The following is a 21,016-nucleotide window of genomic DNA, read 5'->3' on the forward strand; positions in this document are numbered from 1 at the left end:
GCACCCTGCCAGGCAGTGGAGATTGTCCTGGAGTTGAAGGCTCGGGCTCGGCTGAGCTTGGTCTGATATAAACCACTGATGTGGCTCCTCCCTGCAACGTTCTAACAGTGGTCTGTGTCCTCTGGAAGCTCAAGTCTAGCCAGGGAGGTGACGTGTATACGTCATAACACCTAGAGACACAGGGGACCAAATTTGAGAAGAGGCAAGAGTTCACTGTGGACTGTGAGACGCCAGGGAACTCTGGGTTTAGCGGAACTTGGACTGGGTCTGAAGGGTGGGGAAGGATTTGTGTTGGGGGAGGGCAGAGGTGGGCAGGGCAGAGAAGGAGCCTGGAGCTGATTGAGTGGAGGCTTTTGAGGCAGGGGCTGTTTCTTTTTTTTTTCTTTCTTTCTTTCTTTTCTTTTCTTTTTTTTTTTTTTTTTTTTTTTTTTTGTCTTTTTGCCATTTCTTGGGCCACTCCCGCGGCATATGGGAGGTTTCCAGGCTAGGGGTCTAATAGCAGCTGTAGCCTCCGGCCTACGCCAGAGCCACAGCAACGCGGGATCCGAGAGGCGTCTGCGACCTACACCACACACAGCTCATAGCAACGCCGGATCATTAACCCACTGAGCAAGGGCAGGGATCAAACCAACAACCTCATGGTTCCTAGTCGGATTCGTTAACCACTGCGCCACGACAGGAACTCCCGGGGCTGTTTCTTGTTCATTTTTATGCTCCTGAATTTATGTAGGGCCTGGCACTTTGAGAGTATTCTGTAAAAGTTTGTTGAATTGAATGATATTTTTGTAACCCTTTTTGTAACCCTGCTATCTTAGAAAGCATTTGAAATAGCAGTCTATTATCAAAAAGAACATTTTCTGATAGAAGATCACACACACACATAGGGCCTGAAGGGGTGCTTTCCATTTTCTGTCCACCAGTCAGGTTTAGTAAGTGTTGATGTCCTGTACCCTTGGTGTTTGCTCCAGGTAGGATCAGCTCCTGCCTTAGCCTTGGACTCTTTCCAAACGAGGTCTGGCGCCAAGAGCCCAGCAGCCTGAGCTAACACCTTCCCCGCTGTGGTTCCTGTTTCTCAAACCCTCTTGGACCTGAAGCCTTGAGGGTCTTCCACCAACCCAGGTCCCTCTCCTTTAGGCAGCGCCACCTTCCTGACCAACAACAGGAGGCCTGGTTTGACCCAGTGCTCCAGGGCAGGGCTCGGGGCAAGAGACAGAGCCTCTCCTCCCTCATCCTCTCTGCTTCCCACCTCGTGTGGCCACAGAACTCGAGGAAATTGTCAAAGTCAGGACACGGCAACTTCCCAAACAACAACACTGCTATTGCCGATAATGTGCCAAGGCTGGGAGTCGGGAGGGCAGAGGGGAAGCAGACCGTGTCCTCCTCACTTTGCCAACCCTGAGACTCGCTTTCCTGTCAGAGACTAAGCTAGAAAATGCCACTCAAAGGTATAAGGAAATTCAAACAAGCAGACAGACTGGGGGAAGAAATCCTAGCACATTGGGGGGTATAGAGGGGGAGGGAAGCAGCGCTGCTGCCAAGTTATCAGTCACCTGCTCAGGTTCTTAAGAGTCTTTCACTTCTTTTGTTTGCCTGGTTTTCCCTCCCAGATTCCGATAAAGCCCATGATCCAACCTGTTACCTAACAAGGCTGGTGGCACTTAGCCCTTCTCACCCTCTAGTGGGAACACTGGCCTGGGATTAAAGCGCAGACCACCAACCCCGAGCCACACACAGCCTGAGCCACCCCAAGGAGTGGGAACCTGTCACACAGTCTTCAAGCGACTTCAAGTGACTTGTCGCAGCACCAACAGGTGGAATGAAAGTTCTAATCGCTTCCCTCCTTCTGTTGCTGCCACTAAGGCTGATGTCCACGGTCTCCAGAAGCCCAAATACAGGTAAAAAAAAAAAAATTTTTTTTTAATTTTCTGTGAAAGATAAAAAGGTGGGAGAAATGTGGCAAAACAGAAACGAGCATGACCACACATGCAGTAAAATGCAGCCCCTCTAGGCCTCAGGGACTGGGGGCAAGTTAGCCTTTCTCAGTGTCTGTTTGCTCCTTTATAAAAAGGAGAGAACTGTACAGAAATCCAGAGAGGGCTGTGAGAGTTAAACGGGCGGATGTGTGTGAAAGTGCCTGCAACCGTAGCTGGCGGGGGAGAAGAAAACACAGGCTCCTCAAAGATTTGCCGCCTTACCTCTGCCCCAATCCCTGTGGCAGAGAGCAATGAACCTCCCCAGGGCCAGCCTGGGAGGCGGTGGTGGAGGGTGTTGAAGGTGACTGGACATCTGAAGACAAGAAGTCGGTCCTCCATGACATTCTTTACAGCGCACCAGACGTGTCCCAACCATTTTTTAGCGCAACTTCATGGTAAGGTGATGATGAACTAGAAAAATCACACCACCACACAGTACCCATGTTTGAAGCCCTGTTCGCACAGCTCACCTTTGGGTTAGGGGTTCCGAATAAGTGCCACTTTTCACTACAGCCAAGTGGCCGAGCCCCTAGCAGGGCAAATGTGCAGAAGAGACCACATCCCCACGTGTGTGCCCACTGGAGGGGAACATCTCCCCAAGGGCTACCTGAAGGCCAAATAGCTTTGTCACTCAGCATTGACTCGGCCCTAAAGCCACGGCACCCCAATTCCCCCGACTCCACCCCAATTCCAAACGTTCCCTCCCTTACAGAGAGAGCTCTCTGGAAGCCGCTGGCCCCACAGCCCTGGCACTAGACCACCATTTTGGAAGGGAAGGCTTTTCCACCGCTGTGATAGACACCAAGGCTCGAGTCCTCAGGCTGGATTCAAAGCTCCAGCCACGGCTGCCTTTCAGTCCACCCCTACTCACACTCCCGAGTGCTCTGTGCTCCACTCAGCTAGACCCGGGGCTGCTCTGCGCTCTGTAACCTGTTTAGCACCATCCCTGTGGCCTCGACCTGCTAGAAGCCAATAGCAGCCTCGCCCAGCAACCCCCTCCCCACCACACCCCCAGTTAACATATCCAAAAATATCTCCAGACTCTGTAAATGTCCGCTGGAGGGGGAAACCCATCCCCAATTGAGAGTCACTGCTCTATATCAATAAATCTCAAACTCGGCGACTCATTTATACTCACTTGGACTTTTTTTTTTTGCTTTTTAGGGCTGCGGCGTCAGCATATGGAAGTTCCTAGGCTAGGGGTCAAATTGGAGGTGCAGCTGCTGGCCTATGCCAGAGCCACTGCAACAGGAGATCCAAGCTGCCTCTAAGACCTACACCAGAGCTCGAAGCAATGCCCACGGAGTAAGGCCAGGGATCAAACCCACATCCTCAGGGATACCGGTCGGGTTCTTAACCCACTCAGCCACAACGGAAACTCCATAGACTCACCTCGACCTTTAGACTCAGACTTGAATTCAGGGGAACTGGGTTCCAAATCCTGGATCTGTCACTTACTTTGCAAGCCTGGACAAGATGCTGAACATTTTTAAGCCTCAGTTTTATCATCTTAAAATGAATAAACCCCACTTAGCATATACAACGGTTTTGAAGAGTACACCATCGATAATGCAAACCTAGTAAAGTTTCAATGAATGAACTGTGTAAAACTTCTAAAATAGCTCCTAAGGCACAAGGGCAACGAGTTGGGGAAAGCGCACGATGCCACCAGGTGGAGCAATGACAAACCACAGCAGATGGGTGGTGGTGGTGGCTGAGCTCAGATCTTGTTTCCCAGACAGGGACACTTGGGGTGAGAGGAAATAACATGCTCTTGTCTGCCCACACCCCAAATCCTCAAAATCAAATCTGATCTTATTTTATCTCTAAAATAACCACATACATTCTTAAGATGCTTTTCACAGGTCAGAGGGGAAAAAGAACTAGCTGAGAAATTACAAGAATATTAGGGAATAAATGACAATAATGAATAATCATTACTTATAAGATTACTTATTAATTATAAACCGGCAGTAATAGCTCCCATCTGTTAAGCAATCCTGTGTGGCAGGCATTGTCCTAAGCACTTTGCACATATTACCTCATGTGTCCTCACAGATATCTAATGTGTTTTCTTTGTTTTTATTATTGTGGTTGCCAGCAGCTTGTGGAAGTTCCCAGGCCAGACACTGAAGCTGAGCCACAGTAGTGCCTGAGCCGCTGCAGAGACAACACCAGACCTTTAACCTGCTGTGCCACAAGGGAACTTCCTGTCTAATGTATTTTTACATTCAGTTAAAATTAAAATTTTTAACTTTTCATTTTTCAGACTTCAAAAATGTCATAAAAAGGATCAGGGTTCCCATAGATCAAAAAACTCCATAGTTTTATTTTTTGTTTTTCAAATAACACCGCATACAGCAATAATATGATTATCAAAACCAGAAGATTAACAATGATATAACAATAATATAAAACTATTATCAATGGCACAAATTTTTCAGACTTTGCTTTGATGTCCTTTTCCTGGTCCAGAATCCAGTCCAGGATCCCACACTGAAAAAAAGATCTCCTGTCTCCTGGTCTCCTTCAATCTAGGGCAGTTTCTCAGCCTTCCTTGTCTTTCATGACCTTGACACTTTTGAAGAGTACCATCATTAATTTCATAGAATGCCCCTCAGTTTATCTGGCCGTTTCCTCGTATCTAAATTCAGATTATGCATTTTGGGCACTAATACCACAGAAGTGATGTTTGCCTTCTCGGTGCAGCACAGCAGAAGACCCACGATAACAAAATCTCTCGTGACGGGTGATGTTAAGTTTCAACACTGGTTAAGGTGGTGTTGATAAAACTACTATTTTCCCATTGTAATTAACAAATATCTTGCGGGAGGTACTTTGAGACTATGCAAATAGCCTTTTTTTCTCATCATAATTTTTCCCATTAATTTTTAAAATCCATTGATGATTCTTGCCTCCAACAAGCATTACCATGGTCTCAGCAAAATGGTGATTTTCTATTTCCTTCATTCCTTCTACATTTATTAAGATTCTACTATATGAAAGAGCTGTCCCTTCTCTCCCACTTACTTATTCAATATTTATTTATAGAAGTAAAGACTCAGGGATATTTGTGGAGTATAATCCACTATTACCCTTATTTCTAATGTTACTCATATTGTCCCACTGTTGCTCACTGGCCACTGGGCTCGAGGTGGTTTCAGTGAGTTCTGACATGTCTTGACATGTCATTTCCTGAATTTCTCACACCACAAAGATGTTCCAGGCTCAACTTGTACTTCCCTTCCCCAGCCCTGGAGTCAGCCGTTTCTCCACAGAGTCCTGGTTCCTTTCAAGGGAGAATGATAGTCACAAACCTGGGCACAAGATATTGCCCGTTGCTACAAAGGCCTTCTGGTGGACAGAGCTAGGAAACAGACAATGCATACACACACCAATGTACTTTCTTCAGCTCTGTTTTACAAATTATATAAATGAGGCACAGAAACATTTAGCAACTTGTCCAAAATTACAATGCTAATAAGTAGTGGCACTGAGACGTCAAAATAATAAGAGATCTACCACAAAACCTAACAAGTGGAAATGACTTTTTTACACAGGCAAGTCTGCAGAAAGCAAGAAGCCTAATACTCCAGCATAAACACTCCCTTTGGGAAGTAACTAGAAATCTGCAAAAACAATGAGGATAATAACCATTGTGTACTGAACACCTGCTTGGGCCCTGGGCCCACAGTAGCTCCTTTAGTCCTAACGACACTGCCAGGTGGATACTAATATCCACTCTGCAAACCAGAGAACCAAAGATCATAGAAGCTAAGTGACTTCTGCAAGATTACATAGGTAAGATCCATAGGTCTGCCGGCATGTAAAGTCCATGCTCTTTCATTGTATTAATATTTTCCAAAACTGATTTTAGGTAGAACATAAACTAGCTTATACTTTAATATTCATATACTTATTTTAATGCATGTATAAAAAATCTAAGCGCATATCAAACTCATAATCTCACAGAAAATATTGCACAGGAAAAAGCTATTGTGTAAATTAACTTTAAAAAAAATTTTTTTAATTTTTTTTGTCTTTTTAGGGCATATGGAGGTTCCCAGGCTAGGGGTCAAACTGGAGCTACAACTGCCAGTCTATACCACAGCCACAGCAATGCCAGATCTGAGCCACGTCTGTGACCTCCACCACAGCTCATGGCAATGCCAGATCCTTAACCCACTGAGCAAGGCCAGGGATTGAACCTGTGTCCTCATGGATGCTAGTCAGATTCGTTTCCGCTGAGCCACAACGGGAACTCCAATAAATTAACTTTATTTAAGAAAAATTATAAAGTAAATAGTAGAAGAGGTGGTATAAGTTATAGCAAAAAATCATAAAAGTGGTCCAAAAATGTCTGATGTTTCTTTTGATAGCCATAATACTATAGTAACACGCAGCTTCATTTTCAGGTACACCCTAACATTAGGGTCATGTAGGGCTGCAAAAAGAACAACAGAATAAGAGCCTCAGCCTGGATTTTAACTCCAGATGAGTCACCATTACCTTTGTGAACTTGGGCATTTCATTCGCTCTCTCTGGGTCTCAGTTTCCTCACCTGGAAATACAAGGGACAGTGATTTAGGTAATTAGTACAACTCTTTTAAAAGCAACTTGGTAATGATATTAAGAAACATGGGAGTTCCCGTCGTGGCGCAGTGGTTAACGAATCCGACTAGGAACCAGGAGGTTGCGGGTTTGGTCCTTGCCCTTGCTCAGTGGGTTAACGATCCGGCGTTGCCGTGAGCTGTGGTGTAGGTTGCAGACGCGGCTCGGATCCCGAGTTGCTGTGGCTCTGGTGTAGGCCGGTGGCTACAGCTCCGATTGGACCCCTAGCCTGGGAACCTCCATATGTTGTGGGAACGGCCCAAGAAATGGCAAAAAGACAAAAAAACAAAAACAAAAAAACAGGGCATGAGAACATTTGGAAGGGACCAATTACCAGATTGCTTAACCTAATTATACTTTTATGTAAATGAAAACTAGTATGTTTTTACATGTGTTTGGCTACTTTCAGTCAAAACGATTTTGTGGGATTCAACCATATTGATGTTTTTGTGGGGTTTTTTTCTCATTGCTGTATCAAAGGATTCCACTGAAGAATTCCATAATCTGCCTTTTCCAGTGCTCATTCAACAGGATATCAGCAACCAGAGATAATTGCTAATAAAAGCCCTTCTCTGAAGCCAAAAGTTTCAAACTGGTGAAATCATATGGAGCTGGAACACACTAGCCAAGGTGAGGGCCTAGGGTGAGACAATGATTTAACTGACTGCTGCTCATGCCTTTCAGATCAATGAGGGTGCATATTCTTCCCTGAACTTCAGTGCCCAGGAATCAAAGAAACCTACTTCAGCACTTCCATCTCCATCAGCCACAGAAATGATTCATTCAGAAGTTAAAAAAAAAAAAGAGTAATGCAACCAGTCCTGCTCGCTGCACTGCTGACTTACTCCAAGCTTCTCAGCTCCATCCCCAGGAGACCCCTTTCCCCTCAGGGAAAATGGGAAGAGGGTCTTTCCCCCTCTTCATTCCCCAGTGAGGCTCGTCCAGGCTGGCCTGGTCACAGCCTCCTCCTTCGGTGTCAGTAGATGAAAAGGCACATGTAGGAGGAGGTCTGCAGGAAACCCAACCGTCCTTGTCAGTGACATGCGGCAAAGCAGACCTTGGGAGAGAGGTGCCAGGGCCTCTGCCCCTCCCCATTTCCTGACCTAAACTGGTTTTAAACTTGCCTGTTCAGAACATACTCATTCCTTCCCACCTCAGCCCTGTCCTACTAGAGTCTAACTTGAATGTGACATAACTTTGAGTTATGTCCTTAACCACGTGCCAGAAAAGAAGAGAGAGAAAAAGGAGAAGCTTCTCCTAGTTTTCCAAAGCCTGGTGTGAATTAAACATCCACAGGAAAATACATACATAACTAATTTGGGACTGCAGATTCTATACCTTTTTCCACTGTGAAGGTTGTCTACCTGCAGGACCAAGGCCTAAACACCTTCTTGCTTATTTAGAGTACCACCTGGCCCTTGGGAAGCCTGACTCCAGAGAACCTACTAGAAGCCACTAGAAAACTAGTTGTCAAGGTCTGTGAGTGATTCCTATGAAATACGCAAAAAACGCAGATATGTTTTAATAATTTATGGGCTTTATTCCAGGAAATGCCCGTAGAGGTAGAGGTTATTGGTTTAGGGGACAGTCAGCTCTCAACAGAGACAATCTGCTGGGATTTGGGAAAGCAACTGAAAGCTACCCTTCAGAGATTACTTAAATAATTGGTAAAGAATGCACATTTGGGAGTATTGGATTGTTTTCTTTCCTTCCGAGATATTCTACAATTTTCTTTTTGTAACTGCTTGTTTATGGGAAAAAGGTTATGTTTACTTAGCTACCTGTGTGAGCCAATCTGACTGCCTTAGGGAAAGAAGCCTCCCAAACTCCCCAAGTCCCTCTGGCCAGGACCTTCTGTCCCCTCACGGGTCAGATCCATTCTAACCTGGATAACCCTCCGTTATTAACTCCACCAAGAATTAGCTGTTACCTCATTGCCTTCACTGCCAAGCAGCTGAAACATGTGCTGTCTCTCCCCTGCCCCGTCACCTGACTCCCCCCGGCACTCTGCACTGTTCCCAAGACAGAAGCAGCATAAAATCAGTACCCATCTCTTGGCCGATGCAAAAGTACATTCACTGCCCTCGCGTGGTTCGCTTTTACAACATCTGAGACCACAGACAACATTTTCCTTCTTGGACATTCTCCTCCTACACCACACATCGGATGGGGGCATAGGATGTACATAGCACCCCCACATCAGACCTTGACTCAGACCCTCCAGCTTCGCTCCACACCAGCCTCGTTCCACAGCTTCCACGACGCTCAGCAGACGGCTCCTTCATCGAAACCTTCAGCCCTACCACTTCCCAGAGCTCAGACACTCACATCCAAACACCTTCTTTTTTTTTTTTTTTTTTTGTCTTTTGTCCGTTTAGGGCCACACCTGCGGCATATGGAGGTTCCCAGCCTAGGGGTCCAAACAGAGGTACAGCTGCCAGCCTACATCAGGGCCACAGCAACATCAGATCCAAGGTGTGTCTGCGACCCACACCACAGCTCAGGGCAACGCCAGATCCTTAACCCACTGAACGAGGCCAGGGATCGAACCTGCAACCTCATGGTTCCTATTTGGATTTGTTAACCACTGCGCCACTATGGGAACTCCCCAAACACCTTCTGAAATCACTCCCCACCTAAATGGCTTCCCCCACAGCACACGCATTTCTCTCAGGGACACCACTGCTTCCTCAGCCCTTGCTCTTTTGTTTCCTCATAGGGAGCTCTTTCAGGGTCCCAGTTCTGAAGAAATCGCCAAAAAGCCAAACGTGGTTGGTCCAGCATCAACTTGCTATAACAAGAGACTAAGGACAAAACACAGACACAAGGAAGCAAGGGCCCATTACCTGCTACCCTGTCAATCTGAGTCACAGGGGCATTCACCACCCTCAAACCTTTAGTCATGTTCACAGGCACTGAGAAGCAGCCGGCACCGGAGCTAAAGTTGACAGAAACCAAAAGCCATCCCAACAAACCAACCAAAACCAACAGTAAGGCTGAACTAATACAATCAGGACATTTTATAGATGATTCTGATGATTCACGCATTCAACATCATTTACTGAGGATTTACTATATGTCATTACTCAGCCTCTTGGTGAGAAAAACATGGTAATTATTAAATAAAGCCCTTATCTGGATCTTTATTCAAAAAAATTCTCCTGAAAACATGAGAAGGGAAGGAAAGGGAAAAACTATGAGATAACCGCAAAAATGCAAACACTGAATATTTTATGATACTGAGGGAGAATTACTTTTTAGGGTGGCAATGGTACTGTGATTACGTTTTTTAAAGCACCCTTATATTTTAGTAACACCACTGCAATATTCACAGATGGGATGCTTTGATATCTGGGATTTCCTTCAGAACAAGCCAGGTTTGGGAAAAGGAGTATAAATGCAACCAAGCTGGCCATGACATGACAGTCGCTGAAGCTGCATGATGAGCACATGTATGTAGATTCATTATATTATGAGCGTTACTCCTGTAACTATTTGAAAATTTCTGGAATAAAAAAAGTCCTTGCTCTCCAGAACTTATAACACAAGAGTCAGATAGTTCAACACACAGAACACAAGTAGTTAAACAAAATATACGCAAAGTGCTAGTCGAGCTCTGAGGACAGTGACTGCCCCGGGAGAGGCAGGAGTCAGACCCGATGTCAAGGGAGCGGCTCCCTTGACCAGAGTCTTTAAGGAAGAGTCTTCCCCGCAAAAAGGCAGGCAAGCGGGTACCAAGCCAGTGGATGCGAAGCTGCAAAGCTTCCACACACTCTTCTGAGGACTCACTAGAGGCCACGTTACCTTCTAGAGCCAGACCAGCTGTGCTGGAGCGCCTGCTCCGGAGTCCCTACTGGGAGACTCCAGGCAAGCTACCCGTAATGTCTCTGCCTCAGACGCTTCACCTATAAAACGGGGATTATAACATTACCCACTTACAGGGCTGTTGTCAGGACTCAGTGAGTTAATCTGTGTGCAAAATGCTTAGAAGACAGCAGGTGAGCAATAAATGTTTGCTGTTCTTGACAGAAGCAGTATCCCAGCCCACACCACCACGCATCTAGAAATTCTCATCCAGTTTCTCTTTGTTGCTGTCTTCTTTCAGTTAGACTGTACATGGTAAGTGGGGACTATGTCTATTGATCTCTACAGCCCAGAACCTAGCCTAAGGCCAGGTCCATAATAGCCACCGATCAGGCAACTCTTCTTGCAGGCAGCGGGGTGGGACCACCCAAAGTCTCTGTCTAGCCCCCTCTTTATTCTCCTATGGATCAGACCCTCACTTCCTACAGTTCTTTGGCTTCCTTTAGTTTCCTTCCTTCTTTGCACCTCATCTCTTGGTCTGTCCCAGAGATGCCAAGTTCCTATGGCAGTCCTGCCCCCTTCTCTCATACTCCCCAGCAGTGGGCCTTCCTTTTTGGTGGGCCTGCACTCCCTTGGCTGTGGCTCACCACCACCACCCTCCGCCCCCTCAGGCTATTTCCATACGGCCCACTCTAGTCCTCTCCAGGACAGACCTCCAAAGCCCAAGCCTTAGCACCCAGGCCCCGCTTGTGCATCACAGTCCAACCATTTGTCTGGCTCTCTCTCTGCTTTGCTGTCCTCATACCAGTGGCTGCACTTTTCTCTGAGGCTTTGAGAATCTCCCTCCTGCCCGGCTGATCCCTGCGAGGCAGCAGGCCTTCCACCGTGTGGAATCCTTTCCTTTCATAGCCCCTCCCAGGAACACTATTCCCATCATGATTCCTTTTTCTCTCTCTTTTTTTTTTATTTTTCTCTCTTCTCTTTTTTTACTTTTCCTTTTTTCCTACCCAGTTATGTGGAGGTTTTCTTGCCTTTTTGGAAGTCTGAGGTCTTCTGACAGCATTGAGTAGACGTTCTGTGAGAACTGTTCTACATGTAGTTTTTTTTTTCTTTTTCTTTCTTTCTTTTTTTTTTTTTTTTTCTTTTTAGGGGCCACACCTGTAGTACATGGGAGTTCCCAGGCTAGGAGTCCAATTGGAGCTACAGCTGCTAGCACATGCCACAGCCACAACAATGCCAGATCTGAGCCACATCTGCAATCTACACTCCAGCTTGTGGCAAAGCCAGATCCTTAACCCCCTGAGCAAGGCCAGGGATTGAACCCGCATCCTCATGGATACTAGTCAGGTTCTTAACCTTCTGAGCTGAAATGGGAACTCCTAGATTTTTTTTAAATGTATTTCTGGGAGAAGGTGGGCCACATCTTACTCCTCCACCATCTCTCTCTCTCTCTCTCTCTCTCTCTCTTTTTTTTTTTTTTTTTTTTTTTTTTTTTTTAGGGCTGCACCCATGGCATATAGAGATTCCCAGGCTAGGAGTCTAATTGGAGCTACAGCTGCGGGCTTACACCACAGCCAAAGCAACGCCAGATCCGAGCCGCATCTGCAACCTACACCACAGCTCATGGCAACACCAGATCCTTAACCCACTGAGCAAGACCAAGTATCAAACCTGCAACCTCATGGTTCCTAGTCAGATTTGTTTCTGCTGCGCCAAGACAGGAAATCCTCCTCTACCATCTTGATCTGTCTCTATTAATTTGTAAAATCGATTGATAATTCTTGCCTATAACAGGTATTACTATAGTCTTAGCAAAACTATGATTTTTTTTTTTTGCTTTCATCATTCCTTTCATATTTATTAAGATTCTACTATAAGAAAAAGAGCTGTTCCTTCTCTCATATTTATTTAGGTATTCGATTATTTATTTTTGTAAGACTCAGGGATGGTTGTGTATTATAATCCATTACTGTCCTTATTTACAATGTTACCCTTATTGTCCCACTGTTGCTCACAAGCCACTGAGCTCAAGGTGTTTTGGTGTGTTTTTGACATGTCCTTTCTTTAGCAGTTCCTGACCTTCTCACACAGGATATTCCAGGCTCGTCTTTTTTTTTTTTTTCAATATTTGCAAACCATATTTTTTTGGCCATGCCTACAGCATGTGGAAGTTCCAGGGCCAGGAATGCAACCCATGCTACAGCAACCCAAGCCGCTACAGCACCAACACCTGATCCTTAACTAATGGCACTGCGAAAGAACACACCGAACTCATTTGCACTTCAGTTCCCCAGCCCTGGAGTCAGCTGCTCCTTTCATGGGAGAATGACATTCACAAACCTTGGGCACTAGGTATTGCCTGTTGCTACTAGGGCTAGTGCGTCTGGGCCCGCTGGTGGACAGAGCTAGGAAACTGATGATGCGTACACACACCAAAGTACTTTTTTTTAAATCCCTGTTTTACAAACTATATAAATGAGACACAGAAACATTAAGTAACTTGGCCAAAATCACAACGATAATAAGTAACAGAACTGAGAAGTCAAAATAATAATAGATTTACCACAAAACTAAATAAGTGGAAGTAACTTCTTTACACATACAAGTGAGCAGAGAGCAATAAGCCTGATATTCCAACACAGAAACACACTTAGGGAAATAACTACAAGTGTGCAAAAATAACCAGGATAATAACAATCATGAACTGAACGCCTGCTTGAGACTGGGCCCACAGTAGCTCCTTCAGTCATAACAACATTGCAAGGTGGATACTAATATCCACTGCTTTTTTTGGGCTGCATCTGCAGCATATTGAAGTTCCCAGGCTAGGGAGCAAATCAGAACTGCAGCTGCTGGGCTACATCACAGCCACAGCAATGGTAGATCTGAGGTGCATCCGTGACCTATACTGCAGCTCATGGCAATATCGGATCCTTAACCACTGAGCAAGGCCAGGGATCAAACCCACATCCTCATGGATACTAGTTGGATTCGTTACCACTGAGGCACTGAGTCACAGAGTGGGTATTAGTGGAGAACCAAAGGTCATAAAAGCCAAGTGACTTCTCCAAGACTACGTAGTTAAATGATAGAGCAAACAAGCAGTTGACCCCAGGTCTGTCTGGATATAAAGTCCATGCTCTTTCACTGTATCAATGTTTTCCAAAACTGATTATAGATAAAACATAAATAAGCTTTTATTTTAACAGTCATATGTTTATTTTAATGCATCTTGGAAATAAATCTAAGCATTATTGAACTCATAATCTCATGGAAAATATTGCATAGAATGAAGATATTATATAAATTAAATTTATTTAAAGAAAAAAGTATGAAATAAATAATAGTAGAGGTAGTATAAGCTATAGAAAAAATAATTAAGATGGTTCAAAAGTGTCTGATGGGAGTTCCTCTCGTGGCTCAGTGGAAACGAAACTGACTAGCATTTATGAGGATGCAGGTTCAATCCCTGGCCTTGCTCAGTGGATTAAGGATCCAGCACTGTCGTGAGCTGTGGTATAGGTCACAGATGCAGCTTGGATCTGGTGTTGCTGTGGCTGTGGTGTAGGCCATCAACGACAGCTCTGATTCGACCCCTAGCCTGGGAACCTCCACGTGCCACGGGTGCAGCCCTAAAAAGGCCAAAACAGACATAAAACTACAGTAGCCTGTACCTTTGTTTTCAGTTACACCCTGATATTAGGGTCATGTAGGACTGCAAAAGAATAACAGAGTAAGAGTCTTGAACCTGGGTTTTAACTTGAGGTGAGTCACCATTTCCTTTGTGAACCTGAGCATTTCATTTGCTCTCTCTGGGTCTCAGTTTCCTCCCCTGAAAATAAAAGGGGCAGTGGGAGTTCCATGGTGGCTCAGTGGTTGGTGAATCTGACCAGGATCCATGGGGACACAGGTTCAATCCCTGGACTTGTTCAGTGGGTTGGGGATCTGGCAGTGCCGTGAGCTGTGGTGTAGGTCACAGATGCAGCTCAGATCCCGTTTTGCTGTGGCTGTGGCCGGCAGCTGTAGCTCTGATATGACCCCTAGCCTGGGAACCACCATATGCTGCAGGTGCAACCCTAAAAAGATGAAAAAAACAAAAATAAAAGGAGAGTGATTTAGTTAATTAGTACAACTCTTTTTTTTTTTTTTTGTCTTTTGTCCTTTTAGGGCCTCATCCACAGCATATGGAGGTTTCCAGGCCAGCAGTCCAATCAGAACTATAGCTGCTGGCCTACACCACAGCCACAGCAACTTGGGATCCTTAACCCACTGAGCAAGGCCAGGGATCGAACCAGCAACCTCATGGTTCCTAGTCAGATTCGTTTCCTCTGTGCCACGACAGGAAGCCCAGTACAACTCTTTTAAAATCAATTTGGTAATGATATCAAGAAGCATAAAGCTGTTCTCAACTTTTGACCCAGTAATTCCACTTGAGAAATCTTCCCCAAGACAGCAATTCAACATTTGGAAAACAGTCACAAGCACAAAGAAACTGATCAATATCCAAAAAATAAAACAACCTAAGTATTCAGCAATGAGACATTTAATAATCTGGAGAACAAATACTTGGGAGTGTTAGGCAGTCATTCAAAACATCAGTTATAAATGTTTTAAGACAACACAGGAACATGCCTACAAAAGTGAACAAAAAGAAATTTGTTCACACGCTGTGGCTATATTTAAAAAATTATACATGGAGTTCCCACTGTGGCTCTGTGGAAATGAACCTGATTGAGATCCACGAGGATGTGGGTTTGATCCCTGGCTCAGTGGGTCAAGGATCTGGCATTGCTGTGAGCTGAGGTGTAGGTTGCAGACATGGCTTGGATCTGGCATTGTTGAGGCTGTGGCATAGGCCAGCAGCTGCAGTTCCAACTCAACCCCTAGCCTGGGAACTTCCACATGCTGCAGGTGTGGTCCTAAAAAGCAAAAACAGAGAAAAAGAAAAAGAAAATAAATACAGGAGTTCCCGTCGTGGCGCAGTGGTTAACGAATCCGACTAGGAACCATAAGGTTGCGGGTTCGATCCCTGCCCTTGCTCAGTGGGTTAACGATCCGGCGTTGCCATGAGCTGTGGTGTAGGTTGCAGACGCGGCTCGGATCCCGAGTTGCTGTGGCTCTGGCGTAGGCCGGTGGCTACAGCTCCGATTCAACCCCTAGCCTGGGAACCTCCATATGCCGAGGGAGCGGCCCAAGAAATAGCAACAACAACAACAACAACAACAACAACAAAGACAAAAATAAATAAATAAATAAATAAAAATAAAAAAAAAAAACAAACAAACAAAAAAAAAGAAAATAAATACAATTAAATGAGGAGTTCCCATTGTGGCTCAGTGGAAATGAACCTGACCAGCATACATGAGGACACAGGTTCAATCCCTGGCCTCGCTCAGTGGGTTAATGATTTGGTGTTGCTGTGAGCTGTGGTGTAGGTCGAAGACGAGGCTTGGATATGGCGTTGCTGTGGCTGTGGTGTAGGCAGGCAGCTGTAGCTCCAATTCGACCCCTAGCCTGGGAACCTCCATATGCTTCGCGTGCGGCCCTAAAAAGACAAAAAAATAATAATAATAATTAAATTAAATTAATAAAAAATTAAAAATGAATCATACGCAGGAAACACACTAAAATTCCAACAGCTGGCAAGAGCAAAGATTTCTCTACTTGGACTTTACAAATTCTCTCTAATATAGTTATGTTGCATTCAGAATGAAAAAGAAAAACTTTTCAAGTAAGAGGTTACACTAATCATCTCCAAGATTCCTTCTGGCTCTAATATCTGTGGCTTTTCTCTGGAACTAGAAGTAGAGGTCAGTAGAGAGTAAAACATTAGAAAACTTCAGATGGCAAGGACTATGCCTGTTGAAATTAACACCACTCAAAACAGGGCATGAGGATATTTGGAAACAGCACTTGGGGAAATGATGCAACGCCCTCCATCTGTGTGGTAGAAAGGGCACGAGTCTGGGAAACAGGAGAGCTGGGTTGAACCAGATGCTGCTCCAAGGGCCCTCTCTGGACGACTGTCCATCCACTTACCGAACAAACATTTACCAAGTGCCTGACATGTGTCAAGAACGATAAAGTTGAATCACTACTGAGCCATTGGTTCAGAGTCTAGTGAGGGAGAAGATTTTTAGTTTGCCAGGACTGCCACCCACAGACTGGGCAGCCTAAACAAGAGAAACTTATTTTTTTACAATTCCGCAGGCTGGAAGTCCAGGACCAAGATGTCAGCAACTTTGGTTACTTCGGAGGCCTCTCTCTTTGCTATAAACTTGCGTGGTCATTCCTCTGGGCACATACATGCCTCGTGTTTCCTTGTGTGCCCAAATCTCTTCTCATAAAGATTCCACACAAACCAGATTAGAGCCCAACCTAAGGGCCTCATTTTAACTTAATCATGTCTGTAAAGGCCCTATCTCCGAACAGTCATTCTGAGTTATTAAGGGTTACAGCTTTAATGAGGTTTGGGGGACACAATTCAATCCAAAACACATTACAAACAACAAACTATAAGTGTAATTGTGCAATGATAGAGCTGCATTCAAATGGGATGGGGAATCATGTGAAGCCATAATTAAGTCTGACAGGAAGTAGCAGCGATTCCTATACAGAGGAAGCATCATGTGGACCCAGTTCTAGACCAGAATTTCTATAAAACGGCGTCCTTGATTGTCATAAAAATATCTTAGGTATCACAAAATTGGAATATGACAGCATCAGGTGATAAGACAGGCTTGAACAGAGTCCAAAAGAGGAAAGGATTTGTGCCAGAGGAACAGAGGTAAATACCATCCTCTTGCAGTTAGCTGATCTGGGATTATGGATTCAAATAAAACTAAACATGAGGTCAGGTGAGGTTCCTCACTGGTTTATGGAATAATCTTCTCTTTGCTCTCTTTCCCTAAGTCATCAGAATTTTAATGTGTATAGGAGGGTTCTCAATGGAGGGAGGTTTTAAGGTCCTGATTAACCCCTACATTTTGTCCTCTTTTCCATCCAGAAGCTATTCTTTCTCCACCTACTTCCAGGTAACTTCTCTCTAGACCAGATTTTCTTTTCTTTTTTTTCTTTTCTTGCTTTTTAAGGCTGCACTCATGGCATATGGAGATTCCCAGGCCAGGGGTGCAATTGGAGCTACAGCTGCCGGCCACAGCCACAGCCACAGCAACATGGGATCCAAGCTGCGTCTGTGACCTACACCACAGCTCAGGGCAACACCAGATCCTTAACCCACTGAGTGAGGCCAGGGATTGAACCTGCAATCTCCTGATTCCTAGTCGGATTGGTTTCTGCTGCGCCACGATGGGAACTCCTCCAGGCCAGATTTTAAACCTTAATTCCTTATCCATTTAAAATGCTCCTCTCAGATAATGTGAGAAGAAAAAAAAACGTGTGTGTGTGTGTGTGTGTGTGTGTGTGTGTGTGTGTGTGTGTGAGAGAGAGAGAGAGAGAGAGACTGGGTCACTTCAATGTACAGTAGAAAATTGACAGAACACTGTAAGCTAAATATAATGGAAAAAATAAAAATCATTATAAAAAATAAATAAAATGCTCCTCTCACATATATATGTATGACTAGGTCACTTTGCTGTACAGCAGAAATCAGCACAACATTGTAAATCAACTATACTTCCATTTTTCTAAATGTTAAAGAAATAAAAAATATATCCTCTCTTGGGTGTGGAATGTAAATTGATGGAGCCACTATGGAAGGTTCCTCCAAAACCTAAAAACAGAGTTGCCATATAATCCAGCATCCCACTCCCAGGCATATGTCCAAACAAAACTATAATTCAAAAAGATACACGAACCCCAATGATCATAACATAACTACTTACAATAGTCTAGACATAGAAGCAAACTAAATGTCCATCAACAGATGAATGGATAATCATGTGACATATAATATGAATATTATTCAGCCATTAAAAAAGAATGAAATTGGAAAAAAAATGAAATTGAAAAAAAAAACTGAATATTATTCAGCCATTAAAAAAAGAATGAAATGAAAAAAAAAGAAATTGAAAAAAACCTGTGGCTCAGCAGGTTAAGAACCTGACAAGTATCCATGAGGGTGCAGGTTCAATCCCTGGCCTCACTCAGCAGGATAAGGATCCAGTGTTGCCAAAAGGTGCAGCAAATGTGGCTCCAATCTGGCATTGCTGTGGCTATGATGTAGGCCTGCAGTTGCAGCTCTGATTAGACCCCTAGCCTGGGAACTTCTACATGCCACAAGTGCAGCCCTGGGGGGAAAAAAAAATGAATGAAATAATGCCATTTGCAGCAACAGGGATGGACTTAGAGATTTTCATACTGGATTTCCTGCTGTGGCACAAGGGGATTGGCAGCACCATGGGAGCACTGGGAAGCAGATTCGATCCCCTGCCTGGTACAGTGCTGCTACAGCTGCAGCTGAAGTCACAACTGCAGCTCAGATCCGATCCTTGGCCCAGGAACTCCATATGCCACAGGGTGGACAAAAATAAAAATAAAAATAACCAGCGAGGTTGTCATACTAAGTGAAGTAAGTCAGGAAAAAAAAAAAAAAGACAAAAACCATGTGATATCACTAATATGGGGAATCCAAAATATGATACAAGGAATCCCCTGCAAATTAAGGACCCGGTGTTGTCGCTGCTATGGTCACAGCTGTGGCAAGGGTTTGCTCCCTGGCCCCAGAACTTCCACATCCATGGGAGTGACCAAAAAATACATATATACATTTCCTATATATATGAATGACTCAAATGAACTCATTTATAAAAGAGACTCACAGACAAAAAACAAACTTACGATTACCTGAGGGGGAAGATGATGGAGGAGGGATAAATTAGGAGTTTGGGATTAGCAAATACAAACCATTATATATAAAACAGATTAAAAAAACAAGGTCCTACTGTATAGCACAGGGAACTATATATCCTGTAATAAACCATAATGTTAAAGAATATGAAAAAGAATACTGAATCATTTTGCTATGTCCCAGAACCTCACACAACACTGTAAATCAACTATATAATTTAAAAATAAAATTAAATACATACATACATATAAAATAATGTTTTCTTGAAGTACTCTAGACGCCTGAGTGGAAAAGGGAAAACAATGAAGCTATGCTCACCTAGGTAGCACATTGATGGGGGTAAAATATTCCCTTGGTGCTTTTGCTTTCCGGTGACTGGAAGTGACATGTTTCCTTCTGACAGGGCCCATGAGAGGCCATAGGGATCAACGCCAAGTTTCAGGGAGGTGGCTCCAATAAGGCGTCCAAGAATGTGAGTGCAAAGGTCAGTAATTCAACACTGAAAATGGTGATACGCCATCAAGATCCCAACTTGCTCCCTGAGTCCCTCTGAGACCAGAGCAGATGTTATCTGAGCTGACCTCACCCTGTTCCCTCTCCACCAGCCCATCACATGCAGCACCAACACTTACTTTCTTCCTGAGTCTCAAGCAAGTGCTAGACTCCTCCAAGGTCCAGGAGGGAGCTGGCTGAATCTCTGGCTGCCCTCTCCCCTCATCCTATTTCCCAATAGCCCAGGGCTGCCCTCCAAGACCTTCCTGGATCCCATTCTCAACCTTATTTTATTCACAGGTAATACTGGGATCAAGAACCAAAATGGCCTGCTCGAGATAAAGCAGTCACTAAAGGACAGACATCCAGATCTAATTACTCATTTTCGGTCTCCCTAATGATACCCTGATGCCTCCTGTGACCAAATTCTTGCCCAGAGAGGTCAGGTAAAACAACCTAGAAACTCTATCAGGCTAAAGCAAGCAAATAGAGGAAGGGATTAACATACTTGAAAAACAGGGCAACCACAAAGGAAAACTAAACAATACAGTCACAAAAACCAAAAATAAGAAACACAAGTATATAATAAAAGGAAATCATCAAACCAAAAAAAGAAAGAAACAAAGGAGAAACATAGAATCAACTGGAAAACAAGGTTTAAAATGGCAATGGAGTTCCCATCATGGCTCAGTGGTTAACGAATCCGACTAGGAACTATGAGGTTGTGGGTTCGATCCCTGGCCTTGCTCAGTGGGTTACAGATCCAGCGTTGCCATGAGCTGTGGTGTAAGTTGCAGACGCGGCTCCGATCCCGCTATTGCTGTGGCTCTGGTGTAGGCCACCCACTACAGCTCCAATTAGACCCCTAGCCTGGGAACTTCCATATGCCTCAGGAGTGGCCCAAGATATGGCAGAAAAGACAAAAAAAAAAAAAAAAAAAAAAAAAAGGCAATAAATACATATGTATCCATAATTACCTTAAATGTAAATACACTGAATGCTTCAATCAGAAGACATAGAGTGACAGACTGGATAAAAAAATAAGAGCCTACAATATGCTACCTACAAGAGACTCACCTTAGGGCAAAGGACAAATATAAATTGAGAGTGAGGAGATGGGAAAAGATATTTCATGCCAATGGAAAAGACAGGAAAGCAGGAGTTGCAATACTCATATCAAACAAAATAGACTTTAAAACGAAGGCCATAAAGAAAGACAAAGGAGGACACTATTTAATGATAAAAGGATCCATTCAAGAAGAGGATATTACCATCATCAACATATATGCTCCTAATATAGAAGCACCCAGATACATACAACAAATAC

The 21,016-nt window shown here is 44.2% G+C and overlaps 1 protein-coding gene across 2 annotated transcripts in view; it reads right to left on the minus strand.

The window, feature by feature from the left end:
• The window catches only part of ATP5SL (ATP5S like), a 158,538-nt gene that overhangs the window by 107,315 nt on the left and 30,207 nt on the right, over positions 1–21,016 (minus strand). For both annotated transcript variants that reach the window (XM_021094422.1, XM_013988612.2), the window contains exon 2: positions 6,483–6,534. In XM_021094422.1, coding sequence (XP_020950081.1) covers positions 6,483–6,500 — 18 coding nt within the window. In that variant the 5' untranslated portion in view covers positions 6,501–6,534. The remainder of the gene's footprint in view (positions 1–6,482; positions 6,535–21,016) is intronic.

The sequence above is a fragment of the Sus scrofa genome, chromosome 6, assembly GCF_000003025.6.
Source record: "Sus scrofa isolate TJ Tabasco breed Duroc chromosome 6, Sscrofa11.1, whole genome shotgun sequence".
Taxonomy (NCBI): Eukaryota; Metazoa; Chordata; class Mammalia; order Artiodactyla; family Suidae; genus Sus; species Sus scrofa.